Below are 15,490 nucleotides of genomic sequence, written 5' to 3'. Positions count from 1 at the left end.
AGAGAGTGGTGTATCTATGGAATTTATTGTTCCAGGCGGCTGTGGAGACCAAGTCATTGGGAATATTCAAGGCAAAGGTTGTTAAGTTCTTGATTAGTCAGGCATGAAGGGATACAGGAGAAGGCAGGAACCAGAGGTTGAAAGATTCTTGATTAGTCAGGGCATGAAGGGTTATGGGGAGAAGACAGGAGATTGGGGTTTAGAGCGAAATGGATCAGCCATGATGAAATGGCAAAGCAGATTTGAAGGGCCAAATGACCTAATTCTGCTCCTACATCTTAAGGTCTTGTGGTCTAAATGCTTTATCCTCCATTAAAAAATAATATTAATTGTTGGCCATGTCACGGTCACGTTCATTGGTCATCTGATATCCAGAAAGAGTATCTTGCAGGAAGGTTGAGGATTGCACTGGACCAGAAAAGTTTGTCTAATCGGTCTCCACCCACCAGAGGTAACCAATTAAGGTTCAGTCTGGAAGGAATTTGTACATTCATCCCATGACCATGTGGGTTTGGTCCAAGTGCTCCAGTTTCCTCCCACGTTCCAAAGACGTGGTTAGGGTTAGTGAGCCGTGGGCAAGCTATGGTGGAGCTGGAAGTGTGACGACACTTACAGGCTGGCCAGCACAACCCTAGCTGATTTGATTTGCCACAAAAGATAGTTTTTACTATATGTTTTGCTGTATATGTGACGAATAAAGCTAATTTTTATCTTTGCTATTTAAAACCTTCTTAACCTGCAGATGACCACTACCAATATTAGCTTATCAGCAATTATTTACTTTGTTAACTAACCATGGTCAGATGTTCCATGTTCCTACAGTGACAAGAAGGCAAGGCACTTCTATTATTGCCAACTCAAAGAGCAAGTCTTGAACTCTAGCCGCACAAGCAGAGAAGAAGCCTATTTTTTGCTTACGGCGTATGCATTGCAGGCTGACTTGGGAAATTACAAAAAGAATGTGCACACTGGGAGCTACTTTGAACCTCGGTGTTATTTCCCTGAATGGGTAAGAATAGTTCATCTGGTTGATTATTTTCGGTGTTTGATGATTAGCAGTGCAAATATTCATCGCATCTACGAGTCAATGGGTATATTTAAAGTAGAGATTGCTAAGTTCTTGATTAGTAAGGACATCAAGGTTATGGGGAGAAGGCAGAGAACCGATTTATTTATTGAGATACAGCACAGAATAGGATAGGCCCTCAAGCTGCGCCATCCGGCAAACCCCAATTTAGCCCTAGCCTAATCATGGGAGAATTTACAATGACCAATTAACCTACCAACCGGTCTGTCTTTGGATTACATGAGGCAACCTGAGCACTTGGAAGAAACCTACATGGTCACAAGTAGAAAGTACCAACTCCTTACAGACCCTGGTGGAAATTGAACCTACGTTACTGGTACTGTAAAGCTTTGTACTAACGACTATGCTACTGAAAATGGGGTTGAAAGGTATAATAAATCAGCCGTGATAGAATAGCAGAGCAGACTTGATGGGCTGAATAGCCTAATTCTGCTGCTATGTCTTATGGTGGTATGTGTGTAGAGTGCTCACACATAACTTCTCTCCATAATCTTTATGGATGTGAGTTACTGAGGGAAAATAAAGAAATGCAATAGAATTTATGAAAATTATACACGATACTAACAAATATCCAATGTGGACAAGGACAAACAACCAATGTGCAAAAGTGTATCCAATACAGGTTTTGTGTTTTGAAACTTGTGCAAATAAACAATTAAATAACTTATTTAAAGTGAAGCAAACAGCATTCATTGTTCTATTTTATTTCATATATTTTCAGTAGTGTAAACAAAGGAGAAAAGATTAGCTTTATTGGCATATAGCAAAACATACAGTGAAATACATCAATGACCAACACAGTCTGAGAACGTGCTGGGGGCAGCCTGCATGCTTCTGATGCCAACATAGCATGCCCACAACTCACTTACCCTAACCCATATGTCCTTTGTGAATGTGAGAGGAAACCCAATTGGTACTCGCTACGCTACGATGGGTGTACAATGTATGAAAACTCAAAAGCAAGCTGCTGCAGCTGCTTGTTTTCCAATAACTTTAACCTCTCTTGTCTGTCACTTTTACCAGTGCTGATGAGGAGCCACTAACCCAAAACCTTAATTCTGTGTCTTTCTGTACAGATGTTGCCTGACCTGTGATTATTTCTAGCATGTTCTATTTTATTTTTGTCCACATTAATTGTAGTGTTCAGAGCTTTAAATAAAGTATTGTAATAATATTTGCTTTCTTGTACATAGGTAATTAGAAAAAGGGGCTGTGAGTATATTTTGAAGCATGTTCCAAAAATGCATAGAGAGCAGCGTGGACTGACTTCGAAGGAGGCGATGCTAAGGTTTATTAAAGAGGCTTGTCTTTTAGAGGATGTGCCTGTTCATTACTACCGGCTTCAGAAAGTAAGGAAACATTTAAAAAAATTTCATTCTGTCTTAATAAACTGTTGAACTGGGAGGAGAAATGGTTACTATTAAAATACATTACAATAAAATATAAAGTATCTGTACCAAAGCTTTAAAGAAAATGTTTTATTTTTCTCAGCTAGCAGTTAACGCAGTATACACTCAGTGGCCAGTTTAATCACTACCTCCTGTACCTATAAAGTGTCCACTGAGTGTATGTTCATGGTCTTCTGCTGCTGTGTGGTTATTGAGTTACTGTCACTTTCCTGTCAGCTTGAACCAGTCTGGCTGTTCTGCTCTGACCTGTCTCATTATTCTCAGTTAACACCCACAGAACAGCCACTCACTGGATGTCCGTTTTGTTTACCGCAACATTCCCTACAAATTTTAGAGACTGTTGTATGTGAAAATCCCAGGAAATAAGCAGTTTTTCAGATAGTTCAACCACTTTGTTTAGCACCAACAATCATTCCATAATCAAAGTCACATAGATCACATTTCTTCTCCATTCTGATGTTTGGTTTGAACAACAACTGAACCCCTTGATCATGTCTTCATGTTTTTATGCATTGAGTTGTTGCCATGTGATTGGCTGATTAGATATTTGCATTAACAAGCAGGTGTACAGGTATCTCTAATAAAGTGGCCACTACTCATGTATATGGCTGTCTTTTGGATCGGGACAAGAGCGGCGTAGGAGCTGAATTCTGAAGGAAGGCAGTTTTTTTTAAAACTTCTTCGAGTGCAAGAAGGACGAGACTGCACAGGCGCGTGACATAGACAGGACAGCGCGGAGAGTTTAAAAAGGAAGGGTACTTCCAACGGCTGTCTTTTGGATCGGGACAAGAAGAGCGGCGTGGGAGCTGAATTCTGAAGGAAGGCAGTTTTTTTAAAAAACTTCTTCCAGTGCAAGAAGGATGAGACTGCGTAGGCGCGTGACATAGACAGGACAGTGCGGAGAGTTTAAAAAGGAGACCACCCTATACAGTGGGCAGCGGAGTGAGTGGTAGCAGAGTGTAGGGCTTTGGCTTCAATGGGCTTCGGCAGTAACGGGAAGAGGCGAGAACAAGGCACCAACTCTTCCTTTCCCCTTTGGCGAATCAGCCCGGACAGACAGGAACAGCAGGGCTCTCACAGCTAACAGTACGAGCTAACAGTTTAAAAAGTTCGTCTGTTTGGCGACTTAAGTGGGTGAGTAGACTTAATTTTCCTGTTTCGTTCCTGTAGAATTAGATAGCATGCCTGCAGGGTTAGTGCTTTGTTCAGGGTGTCAGATGTGGGAATCCTGGGAGACCTCCAGCCTCCCTGATGGCCACATCTGCGCCAGGTGCAGCGAGATGCAGCTTCTCAGAGACCGTGTTAGGGATCTGGAGCTGCAGCTTGATGACCTACTGCTTATCAGGGAAAGTGAAGAGGTGATAGACAGGAGCTACAGGGAGGTAAGTCATCCCTAGGCTACAGGGGTCAGAAAGCTGGGTCACTGTCAGGAGAGGGAAGGAAAATGCCCGGATAGTGGAGAGCACCCCTGTGGCTGTCCCCCTCAGCAACAACTATCTTGCTGTTGAGGGGGATGACCTGACAGGGGACGCCCATGGTGACCAGGTCTCTGGCACTGAGCCTGGCGCAGTTGTGCAGGAGGGAAGGAGGAAGAAGAGGAATGCAGTAGTCATAGGGGATTCCATAGTAAGGGGAACAGACAGGAGATTCTGTGAGCCTGATCGAGATACCCACATGGTGTGTTGCCTCCCAGGTGCCAGGGTACGGGATGTCTCAGATCGGGTCCAGAATATTCTGAAGAGAGAGGGCGAGCAGCCAGTTGTCTTGGTACACGTTGGTACCAATGACATAGGTAGGAGAAGGGAGGAAGTCCTGAAGAGAGATTTCCAGAAGTTAGGAAGGAAGCTCAGAAGCAGGTCCTCCAGGGTAGTAATCTCGGGATTGCTACCTGTGCCATGTGCTAGCAAGGGCAAGAATAGTAGGATCAGGCTGAGAGACTGGTGCAGGGGGCAAGGCTTCAGATTCTTGGATCATTGGGATCTCTTCTGGGGGAAGTATGACCTGTTCAAAAAGGACGGGTTACACCTGAACCCGACGGGGACCAATATCCTGGCGGGAAGGTTTAATAGAGCTGTTAGGGAGGGTTTAAACTAATTTGGCAGGGGGGTGGGAACCCAAATGATAGAGCAGAGGAAGGGGAAAACAGAAATAAATCTAAGATAGTGAGCAGTAAAGATGTTAGGAAAGACAGGCAGGTGATGGGGCAAATTTGCAGCCATTGGGATGAGTTGCAGTGCAATCAAAGCAATAAGTACCAAATACTGGTCTAAAGGTGTTATACTTAAATGCACGCATCATAAGGTGGATGATCTTGTCATACAGCTACAGATTGGCAGGTATGATATTGTGGCCAGCACTAAGATGTGGCTGAAGGATGCATGTCTCTGGGAGCCGAACGTCCAAGAATACACGGTGTATCGGAAGGACAGGCAGGTAGGCAGAGGGGCTGGTGTGGCTTTATTGGCAAGAAGCTATATCAAATCAGTAGAAAGAAGTGACACAGGATCGGAAGGTGCAGAATATTTATGGGTTGAGCTGAAAAATTGCAGGGGTGAAAGGACCCTGATGGCAGTTATATACAGGTCTCCAAATGACTGCAGTGATGTGGACTACAAATTACAACAGGAAATAGAAAAGGCTTGTCAGAAAGGCAGTATTATGATAATTATGGGGGATTTTAACATGTGAGTGAATTGGGAAAATCAGGTCGGCACTGGATCTCAAGAGAGAGAATTTGTACAATTTCTGCGAGATGGCTTTTTAGAACAGCTTGTTGTTGAGCCCACTAGGGGATCGGCTGTACTGGATTGGGTATTGTGTATTGAACCGGAGGTGATTAGAGAGATTGAGGTGAAGGAACCCTTAGGAGACAGTGATCATAACATGATTGAGTTCACTGTGAAATTTGAAAAAGAGAAGCCGAAATCCGATGTGTCAGTATTTCAGTGGAGTAAAGGAAATTACAGTGGCATGAGAGAGGAACTGGCCAAAGTTGACTGGAAAGGGACACTAGCAGGAAGAACGGCAGAGCAGCAGTGGCTGGAGTTTATGCGAGAAGTGAGGAAAGTGCAAGACAGTTACATTCCAAAAAAGAAGAAATTTTTGAATGGAAAAAGAGTGCAACCGTGGCTGACAAGAGAAGTTAAAGCCAAAGTTAAAGCAAAGGAGAGGGCATACAAGGAAGCAAAAATTAGTGGGAAGACAGAGGACTGGGAAGTTTTTAAAAGCTTACAAAAGGAAACTAAGAAGGTCATTAAGAGGGAAAAGATGAACTATGAAAGGAAACTAGCAAGTAATATCAAATAGGATGCTCAAAGCTTTTTCAAATATATAAAGAGTAAAAGACAGGTGAGGGTAGATATAGGACCGATAGAAAATGATGCTGGAGAAATTGTAATGGGAGATAAGGAGATGGCAGAGGAACTGAACAAGTATTTTGCATCAGTCTTCACTGAGGAAGACATCAGCAGTATACCGGACACTCAAGGGTGGCAGGGAAGAGAAGTGTGCACAGTCACAATTACGACAGAGAAAGTACTCAGGAAGCTGAATAGCCTAAGGGTAGATAAATCTCCCGGACAAGATGGAATGCACCCTCGTGTTCTGAAGGAAGTAGCTATGGAGATTGCGGAGGCATTAGCAATGATCTTTCAAAAGTCGATAGATTCTGGCATGGTTCCGGAAGACTGGAAGATTGCAAATGTCACTCTGCTATTTAAGAAGGGGGCAAGGAAGCAAAAAGGAAATTATAGACCTGTTAGCTTGACATCGGTGGTTGGGAAGTCTTTGGAGTCGATTGTCAAGGATGAGATTATGGAGTACCTGGAGGCATATGACAAGATAGGCAGAACTCAGCATGGTTTCCTTAAAGGAAAATCCTGCCTGACAAACCTATTACAATTTTTTGAGGAAATTACAAGTAGGCTAGACAAGGGAGATGCAGTGGATGTTCTATGTTTGGATTTTCAGAAGGCCGTTGACAAGGTGCCACACATGAGGCTGCTTAACAAGATAAGAGCCCATGAAATTACGGGAAAGTTACATAGGTGGATAGGGCATTGGCTTATTGGCAGGAAACAGAGGGGAATAAAGGGATCCTATTCTGGTTGGCTGCCAGTTACCAGTGGTGTTCCACAGGGGTCTGTGTTGGGGCCGCTTCTTTTTACGTTATACATCAACTATTTGGATTATGGAATAGATAGCTTTGTGGCTAAGTTTGCTGATGATACAAAGATAGGTGGAGGGGCCGGTAGTGCTGAGGAAATGGAGAGTCTGCAAAGAGACTTGGACAGATTGGAAGAATGGGCAAAGTAGTGGCAAATGAAATATAATGTTGGAAAGTGTATGGTTATGCACTTTGGCAGAAGAAATAAATGGGCAGACTATTATTTAAATGGGGAAAGAATTCAAAGTTCTGAGATGCAATGGGACTTGGGAGTCCTCGTACAGGATACCCTTAAGGTTAACCTCCAGGTTGAGTTGGTGGTGAAGAAGGCGAATGCAATGTTGGTATTCATTTCTAGAGGAATAGAGTATAGGAGCAAGGATGTGATGTTGAGGCTCTATAAGGCATTTGTGAGACCTCACTTGGAGTACTGTGGGCAGTTTTGGGCTCCTTATTTAAGAAAGGATGTGCTGACCTTGAAGAGGCTACAGAGAAGATTCACGAGAATGATTCCAGGAATGAGAGGGTTAACATATGAGGAACGTTTGTCCGCTCTTGGACTGTATTCCTTGGAGTTTAGAAGAATGAGGGGAGACCTCATAGAAACATTTCGAATGTTGAAAGGCATGGACAGAGTGGGTGTGGCAAAATTGTTTCCCATGATGGGGGAGTCTAGTATGAGAGAGCATGACAAGGATTGAAGGGCGCCCATTCAGAACAGAGATGCGAAGAAATTTTTTTAGCCAGAGGGTGGTGAATCTATGGAATTTGTTGCCACGTGTGGCAGTGGAGGCCAAGTCATTGGGTGTATTTAAGGCGGAGATTGATAGGTATCTGAGTAGCCAGGGCATCAAAGGTTATGGTGTGAAGGCGGGGGAGTGGGACTAAATGGGAGAATGAATCAGCTCATGATAAAATGGCAGAGCAGACTCGATGGGCCGAATGGCCAACTTCTGCTCCTTTGTCTTATGGTCTTGTGGTCTATACACACTGGTGGGAATGTTTAGGTATATAGGACCAGTATATATGTCTATGCACACAGGTGGATATGTATAGGTATATAGGTCTGGGATTGGCGGAACTGAGCTTGAGAAAAAATTCAAGTTTAAAAATAGCCTGATGGCTAAAGAAAAGAACTGAGGAAGGTTAAGTAATGGTTGAAAATAAATGAAAGAAAAATAGAAGGCTCTGGGGCAGGGAAGGGTAGGCTAATCTTAGACTAGGTTTGAAATTTGGCATATTGTAGGTCAAAATGCCTGTCCTGTTCTGTGTACTATTATTAAAAACTGGATGAAACCCCAAGTCACAACAGAAAATCCTGCACAATTCAGCAGTAGTTCAAGTGAAAGATCTACATTGTTTCTCTCTCTATAGATGCCTTCCCAGAATTGTCTTTTTTTAAATCATTTTGGCTCATTATTGGCATTCATTATTTGGGATTCAATTGGAAACAACTATACACCATAAAGGTTATGACAGATCTAGATGGGCACGTGGCTGGTTGGACTGGTGTTCTGCTCTAACACGTGTTTCAACAATGTGAGTTGGTTATAATGTGATTGATGGATTAAGAAATATTACTTGCATTACATAAGCCCCACTGGTTACAGCACAATTGAGATTGTGAAAAACCCATTGAACTGTGTGCTTCAAAGGCAACTGCAGAATGTTCTGATTTATTGTGACTTTCATGAGGTTTATTGGGAAAATGATTATGCATTACAGAACCACCTATACCATATATTATTCAGCATGGGGACACTACGGTAATGAAGTGCTCATTACAGTATGACAGCATGGGGCATAAGCATTCAGAGTTCATTTCTGGCACTGATTGTAAGGAATTTTTACGTTCTCCCCGTGACCGCATAGGTTTCCTCTGGATGCTGTGGTTTCCCCTCACAGTCCAAAGACGGACCAGTTAATTTGTCATTGTAAATTGTCCTGTGATTAGCCTAAGTGGCTTGATGGGTGGTGTGACTCATTCCCCTATTCTATGCTTTATCTGTAAGTGAGTGAGTAAGTACATAGATAGATAGATAAATCCCAATATTTCAATATCAACAGTAACGTGACCACACTTGGGTGCAGCTAAGAGTCTTTCCCAAGGCAAAAGCAAAGTTGGTTTACCATACCTTCTACACAATGTAAACAGAATTTCTATCAAATTAATTTCTGTAGGTTTGAGAATGATGACATATTACAAAAACTTGTGTGTCATGGAATTATTTTATTTTCCCTACGTGTATATGATTAGCAACAATTTCCTGGAATTTACTGATGTGATGCATAAATTTATGTTGGGAGTTAGAATAGTACAGCACAGGAAAAGATTCAAGGTTGCTTAGAGTCATTTTACCATTCAGCCCACCATGTCTCACTGACTGTCATGTCAATCCAAACTAACTCTATTTGCCCGCACGTGGTCCATATCTCCCCATTCCCTGCCTGTTCCTGTGCCTGTCTAGATACCTTTGAAATATTGCCATTGTGTCTACTTCTACCACTCTGGCAACACATTCCAGCAACGTACCATTCTCGGTGTTTAGAAACATTTCCTGAAAGCCTCCTTTAAACTTTGGCCTCTCACTTTAAACCTACTGTATGCCCCTTAGTATCTGACATTACTATCCTAGGGGAAAAGCTCTATCTACGACATCCAGGTATGAAAGGGAAAGCAACCTGAAGTCGTGATACATGTTGGCACCAACGATATAGGCAGGAAGAGGGATGAGGTCCTGAAGTGTGAGTTTCAGGAACTAGGCAGAAGGCTGAAGAACAGGACCTCAAGGTGGCATTCTCAGGATTCTGCCAGTGCTACGTGATAGTGTTGGTAAGAATTGCAGGAGATGGCAGTTGAATGCATGGCTGAGGAGTTGATGCAGGGGGTAGGGTTTTAGATTTTTGGATCATTGGGATCTTTTCTGGGGAAGGTGGGACCTGTACAGATTGGATGGGTTGCACCTAAGCTCGAGGGGGAGCAATATCCTTGCAGGTAGGTGTACTCGCATGGTTCGGGAGGGTTTAAACTAATTTGCAAGGGAGATGGGACCCGGAGCAATAGAGCAGTGAAAGAAGTGCACGGAGTAAAGCCAGATCTAACATATAGAGAGGCTTTGAGGAAAGAGAAAGGGTGTAAAGATAGTAAGGTAGAAAAGCTAAAGTGCATGTACTTCAATGCAAGAAGCATAAGGAACAAAGGTGATGAACTGAGAGCTTGGATACATACATGGAATTTTGATGTAGTGGCCATTACAGAGACTTGGCTGACACCAGGGCAGGAATGGATTCTCAATATTCCTGGATTTCAGTGCCTTAAAAGGGATACAGAGGGGGGAAAATGGGGAGGAGGGGTGACATTACTGGTCAGGGATACTATTACAGCTACAGAAAGGGTGGGTAATGTAGCAGAATCCTCTTTTGAGTCAGTATGGGTAGAAGTCAGGAACAGGACAGGAGCAGTTACTCTATTGGGAGTATTCTATAGGCCCCCTGGTAGCAGCAGAGATACTGAGGAGCAGATTTTGGAAAGGTGCGAAAATAACAGGGTTGTTATCATGGTTGACTTTTACTTCCCTAATATTGATTGACACCTGATTAGTTCCAAGGGTTTAGATGAGGCAGAGTTTGTTAAGTGTGTCCAGGACAGATTCCTGTCATAGTATGTTGACAGGCCGACTGGGGGAATGCCATACTAGATCTAGTACTAGGTAACAAACCGGGTCAGGTCACAGATCTCTCAGTGGGTGAGCATCTGGGGGACAGTGACCACCGCTCCCTGGCCTTTAGCATTATCATGGAAAAGGATAAGCTCAGAGAGGACAGGAAAATTTTTAATTGGGGAAGGGCAAATTATGAGGCTATAAGGCTAGAGCTGGCGGGTGTGAATTGGGATGATGTTTTTGCAGGGAAATGTGCTATGGACATGTGTCGATGTTTAGGGATCTCTCGCATGACGTTAGGGATATATTTGTCCCAGCGAGGAAGATAAAGAATGGTAGGGTGAAGGAACCATGGGTGACAAGTGAGGTGGAAAATCTAGTCAGGTGGCAGCATACATGAGGTTTAGGAAGCAAGGATCAGATGGGTCTATTGAGGAATATAGCGTAGCAAGAAAGGAGCTTAAGAAGGGGCTGAGAAGAGCAAGAAGGGGGCATGAGAAGGCCTTGGAGAGTAGGGTAAAGGAAAACCCCAAGGCATTCTTCAATTATGTGAAGAACAAAAAGATGACAGGAGTGAAGGTAGGACCAATTAGAGATAAAGGTGGGAAGATGTGCCTGGAGGCTGTGGAAGTGAGCGAGGTCCTCAATGAATACTTCTCTTCAGTATTCATCAATGAAAGGGAACTTGATGACGGTGAGGACAATATGAGTGAGGTTGATGTTCTGGAGCATGTTGATATTAAGGGAGAGGAGGTGCTGGAGTTGTTAAAATACATTAGAACGGATAAGTCCACAGGGCCTGACGGAATATTCCCCAGGCTGCTCCACGAGGCGAGGGAAGAGATTGCTGAGCCTCTGGCTGGGATCTTTATGTCCTCGTTGTCCACAGGAATGGTACCGGAGGATTAGAAGGAGGTGAATGTTGTCCCCTTGTTCAAAAATGGGATAGCCCAGCTAATTATAGACCAGTGAGCCTTACGACTGTGGTGGGAAAGCTGTTGGAAAAGATTCTTAGAGATAGGATCTGTGGGCATTTAGAGAATCATGGTCTGATCAGGGACAGTCAGCATGGCTTTGTGAAGGGCAGATTGTGTCTAAGAAGCCTGATAGAATTCTTTGAGGAAGTGACCAGGCATATAGATGAGGGTAGTGCAGTGGATGTGATCTATATGGATTTTAGTAAAGCATATGACAAGGTTCCACATGGTAGGCTTATTCAGAAAGTCAGAAGGCATGGGAACTGGGGAAGTTTGGCCAGGTGGATTCAGAATTGGCTTGCCTGTAGAAGGCAGAGGGTCGTGGTGGAGGGAGTACATTCGGATTGGAGGGTTGTGACTAGTGGTGTCCCACAAGGATCGGTTCTGGGACCTCTACTTTTTGTGATTTTTATTAATGACCTGGACGTGGGGGTAGAAGGGTGGGTTGGCAAGTCTGCATATGACACAAAGGTTGGTGGTGCTGTACATAGTTTAGATGATTGTCAAAGATTGCAGAGAGACATTGATAGGATGCAGAAGTGGGCTGAGAAGTGGCAGATGGAGTTCAACCCGGAAAAGTGTGAGGTGGTATACTTTGGAAGGACAAACTCCAAGGCAGAGTACAAAGTAAATGGCAGGATACATGGTAGTGTGGAGGAGCAGAGGGACCTGGGGGTACATGTCCACAGATCTGAAAGTTGCCTCACAGGTAGATTGGGTAGTTAAGAAAGGTAATGGGGTGTTAGCTTTCATAAGTCGAGGGGTAGAGTTTAAGAGTCACGAGGTAATGATGCAGCTCTATAAAATTCTGGTTAGGCCACACTTGGAGTACTGTGTCCAGTTCTGGTTGCCTCACTATAGGAAGGATGTGGAAGCATTTGAAAGGGTACAGAGGAGATTTACCAGGATGCTGCCTGGTTTAGAGAGTATGCATTATGATCAGAGATTAAAGGAGCTAGGGCTTTACTCTTTGGAGAGAAAGAGGATGAGAGGAGACATGATAGAAGTATACAAGCTATTAAGAGGAGTAGATAGAGTGGATAGCCAGCACCTCTTCCCCAGGGCACCACTGCTCAATACAGGAGGACCTGGCTTTAAGGTAAGGGGTGGAAAGTTCAAGGGGAATATTAGAGTAAGGTTTTTTACTCAGAGAGTGGTTGGTGCGTGGAATGCACTGCCTGTGTCAGTGGTGGAGGCAGATACACTAGTGAAATTTAAGACACTACTAGACAGGTATATGGAGGAATTTAAGGTGGGGGGTTATATGGGAGACAGGGTTTGAGGGTCAGCACAACATTGTGGGCCGAAGGGCCTGTACTGTGCTGTACTATTCTATGTTCTGTGTACATTAGGGGAAAAGCCCTATCTACATTATTTATGCCTCTGATAATTTTACATACGGACTCTGACAGAGAAAGCAATCCAAATTTGTCCAAACACTCCTTATTACTAATCCGCTCCAATCCAGGCAGCATCCTGGTAGAGCTGCTCTGCACCCTCTCTAAAGTCTCTGCATCTTTCCTGTAGCATGGCAAGTAGAATTACAGAGAATAGTAGCCGGTTTTATTATTTTGCCAATGAATCAGTTTTACTACTTTAAACGATAGATACCATTTTGCATTGGTTTAGGCTGACAATTTATTGTATTACAGGACAAAAAGGAAGAGCATCCCTCAGTTGTGCTTGGACTCACTTTGAAAGGCATGCATATCTATCAGGTAAAATTTTATGGGGTTGATTAATACTGAGTATGCAACTGCTTCTAGAAATCATCTTATAATCAATTTTATAAATTTTGAGTAACACATAGAAAATGCTGGAGGAACCCAGCAGGGCAGGCTCTGAAAAGGACTCTTCATTCCTCTGGAAAGGAATAAAGAATCCATGTTTTGGGCTTCAAAACTCTTTATCAGCACTGGGAAGGAAAGGAGAAGAAGCCAAAATAAGGAATAAGAAGTTGGGGGAGCGGAAGGAGGACGAGCTAGATAGGTGAAGTCAGGTGGGGTGGTGAAGTCAGAAGCTGGGAGGTGTTAGGTGGAAAAGGTAAAGGGGCTGAAGAAGAAGGAACGTCATGGGAGAAAGGGCAGGAGGAGGGGCATCAGTGGGAGGTGATAGGCAGTTGATGGGGAGAGGTAAGAGGCCAGAGTGCAGAATAGTAGTAGGCTGGGGGAAATTACCAGAAGTTAAAGAAATCATAAATGTAGATGTGGTTGCGACATAATATTTACTTATTATTATATACTTCCTCTTTGTACTGTGTTTACAGGAGATTCACAATGTCCGACATTTGTTGTACGACTTTCCCTGGTCAAATATTGGCAAGCTAACTTTTCTGGTAGGTGTAGGAATGCAGTATCACCAGTGCTGGAATCTTGCAAGTCTGGTTTAAACAGGGAGATAGCTCTCGAGCGAATACCCTGCATTGTGCTGTTTCTTTTGATATAACTCCAAAGTGTTTCACTTTGCAAAATAAAAATACCGGAATCTTTTTCCTTTGTGGTAAGAGTATACTATAAATTTGCAATGTTTTCCTCCCTTATTTAAATGGTTTTGTTATTCTGTAGTGTACTTCATTAATTTATTTAATTTAGAGGTACAGTGTGGAACAAGCCCTTCGAGCCGCACCACCCAGTAACCCACCGATTTAACCCTACTAATCACAGGACAATTTACAATAACTAATTAACCGACTATTGTCTTTGGACTGTGGGCAGAAACCCACAGGCACATGGGAGGGAATGTACAAACTTGCTTACAGAGGATGCCGGAATTGAACTCTGACCTCCGATGCCCTGAGCTGTAGTAGCATCGCGCAAACCACTACTCTATTGTGGCACCCCTTCCACCATTTTCTAACAGATAAAAGCTGTTTTCTGACTGAATCCATTTGAGATACGGGCAGAATGATGACCAGAGAGGGAGTGATAGCCAGGGGCAGAGGTGGAGTGATAGCCAACATAGCATGTCCACAACTTACAAACGCTTACTAACTTGTTCGTCTTTGGAACGTGGGATGAAACCAGAGCGCCCAAAGGAAACCAAAGCAATCATGGAGAGAACGTAGAAACAACCTTGCAGACAGCGACCATAATTGAACCCCGATCCTCCATTGTTCACAAGATGCCAACAAAGCCCAGGTGTGTCGAGAGCTTTTCCGAATATCCAGCTCTTGGTCGTTTTGCTGTTGGTGACATGAGACAGGCGGTTGCTGTTGGTTTGATCAAACCAGTTGCTAAGGAAGAAATTTCCACGAAAGCCCAAGGCTACCAGTAAAGTATTAAACAAGAAGTGAATATTACTACTGGCCATCAAAATCCATCAAACCCTGAGGCTTGCACCAAGGTGTCAGTGTGTGTTCACCGTAAAATTATAGTGGTTAGTTTAACTCTTAATAGCACTACACTACCCTGCTGCCCTACGTGAAATTGAATAGGTGTAACTAAAAGAGACAAAACAGGATCTCAGAGGACTTTGCACACGAGTTAACACTTGGATACCTTTTTTGTTCCAGGGAAAGAAATTTGAGATCCAGCCGGATGGTTTGCCCTCGGCTCGGAAGTTGATCTATTACACAGGCTGTCCGTTCCGATCCAAGCATCTCCTGCAGCTCCTCAGCAATAGTCACCGGCTCTATATGAACATTCAGCCTGTGCTCAGACAGATCCGGAAAATGGAAGAAACAGAAGGTGAGAACACAACAGATGAATTAGGTGTGTGGAGAAGCACAAAATTAAGATTCACAATGCAGAGAGCGCTTCTCACTTAAAAAGGTTAATTTTTAACATTTAAATGTGAGAGGTGACTTATAGAGGTGTACAAGATGAAATGAGGCATAGATAGAGTGGATATCCTGAATCTTTTTCCAAGGGCAAAAATGGCTAATACAGGGGGCATAATTTTAAGGTGAACACACAGAAAATGCCAGAGGTACTGGGCGGGTCAGACAGCACCTATTGGAGAGGAATAAACAGCTGCGTTTCAAGCCAATTATTTATTCTTTTCCATAGATGCTGCCTGACCTATTGAGTTTCTCCAGCATTTGTGTGTATTGCTCTGGATTTCCAGCATCTGTACTATCTGTTGAGTTTATCATTCTAAGGTTACTGGAGGGAAGTATAGATGAGAGTGTTAGAGGGTCACTGAGATTAGGGTGTCGGGTGGTGGTAGATTTGTTAGGGACATTTAAGTAA

General features: G+C 43.4%; 1 protein-coding gene across 5 annotated transcripts in view; it reads left to right on the top strand.

Annotated features, from left to right (window-relative positions):
• zgc:172136 (uncharacterized protein LOC566376 homolog) overlaps positions 1-15,490 on the top strand; it is a 128,450-nt gene that overhangs the window by 85,806 nt on the left and 27,154 nt on the right. For all 5 annotated transcript variants that reach the window (XM_063056619.1, XM_063056623.1, XM_063056622.1 and 2 more), the window contains 5 exons: positions 823-1,009; positions 2,281-2,436; positions 12,953-13,018; positions 13,567-13,635; positions 14,812-14,986. In XM_063056619.1, the coding sequence (XP_062912689.1) occupies positions 823-1,009; positions 2,281-2,436; positions 12,953-13,018; positions 13,567-13,635; positions 14,812-14,986 (653 nt within the window). The remainder of the gene's footprint in view (positions 1-822; positions 1,010-2,280; positions 2,437-12,952; positions 13,019-13,566; positions 13,636-14,811; positions 14,987-15,490) is intronic.

This window comes from Mobula hypostoma, chromosome 8 (genome assembly GCF_963921235.1).
Source record: "Mobula hypostoma chromosome 8, sMobHyp1.1, whole genome shotgun sequence".
NCBI classification, from domain to species: domain Eukaryota; kingdom Metazoa; phylum Chordata; class Chondrichthyes; order Myliobatiformes; family Myliobatidae; genus Mobula; species Mobula hypostoma.
This window is presented reverse-complemented; position numbering and strand designations above follow the sequence as displayed.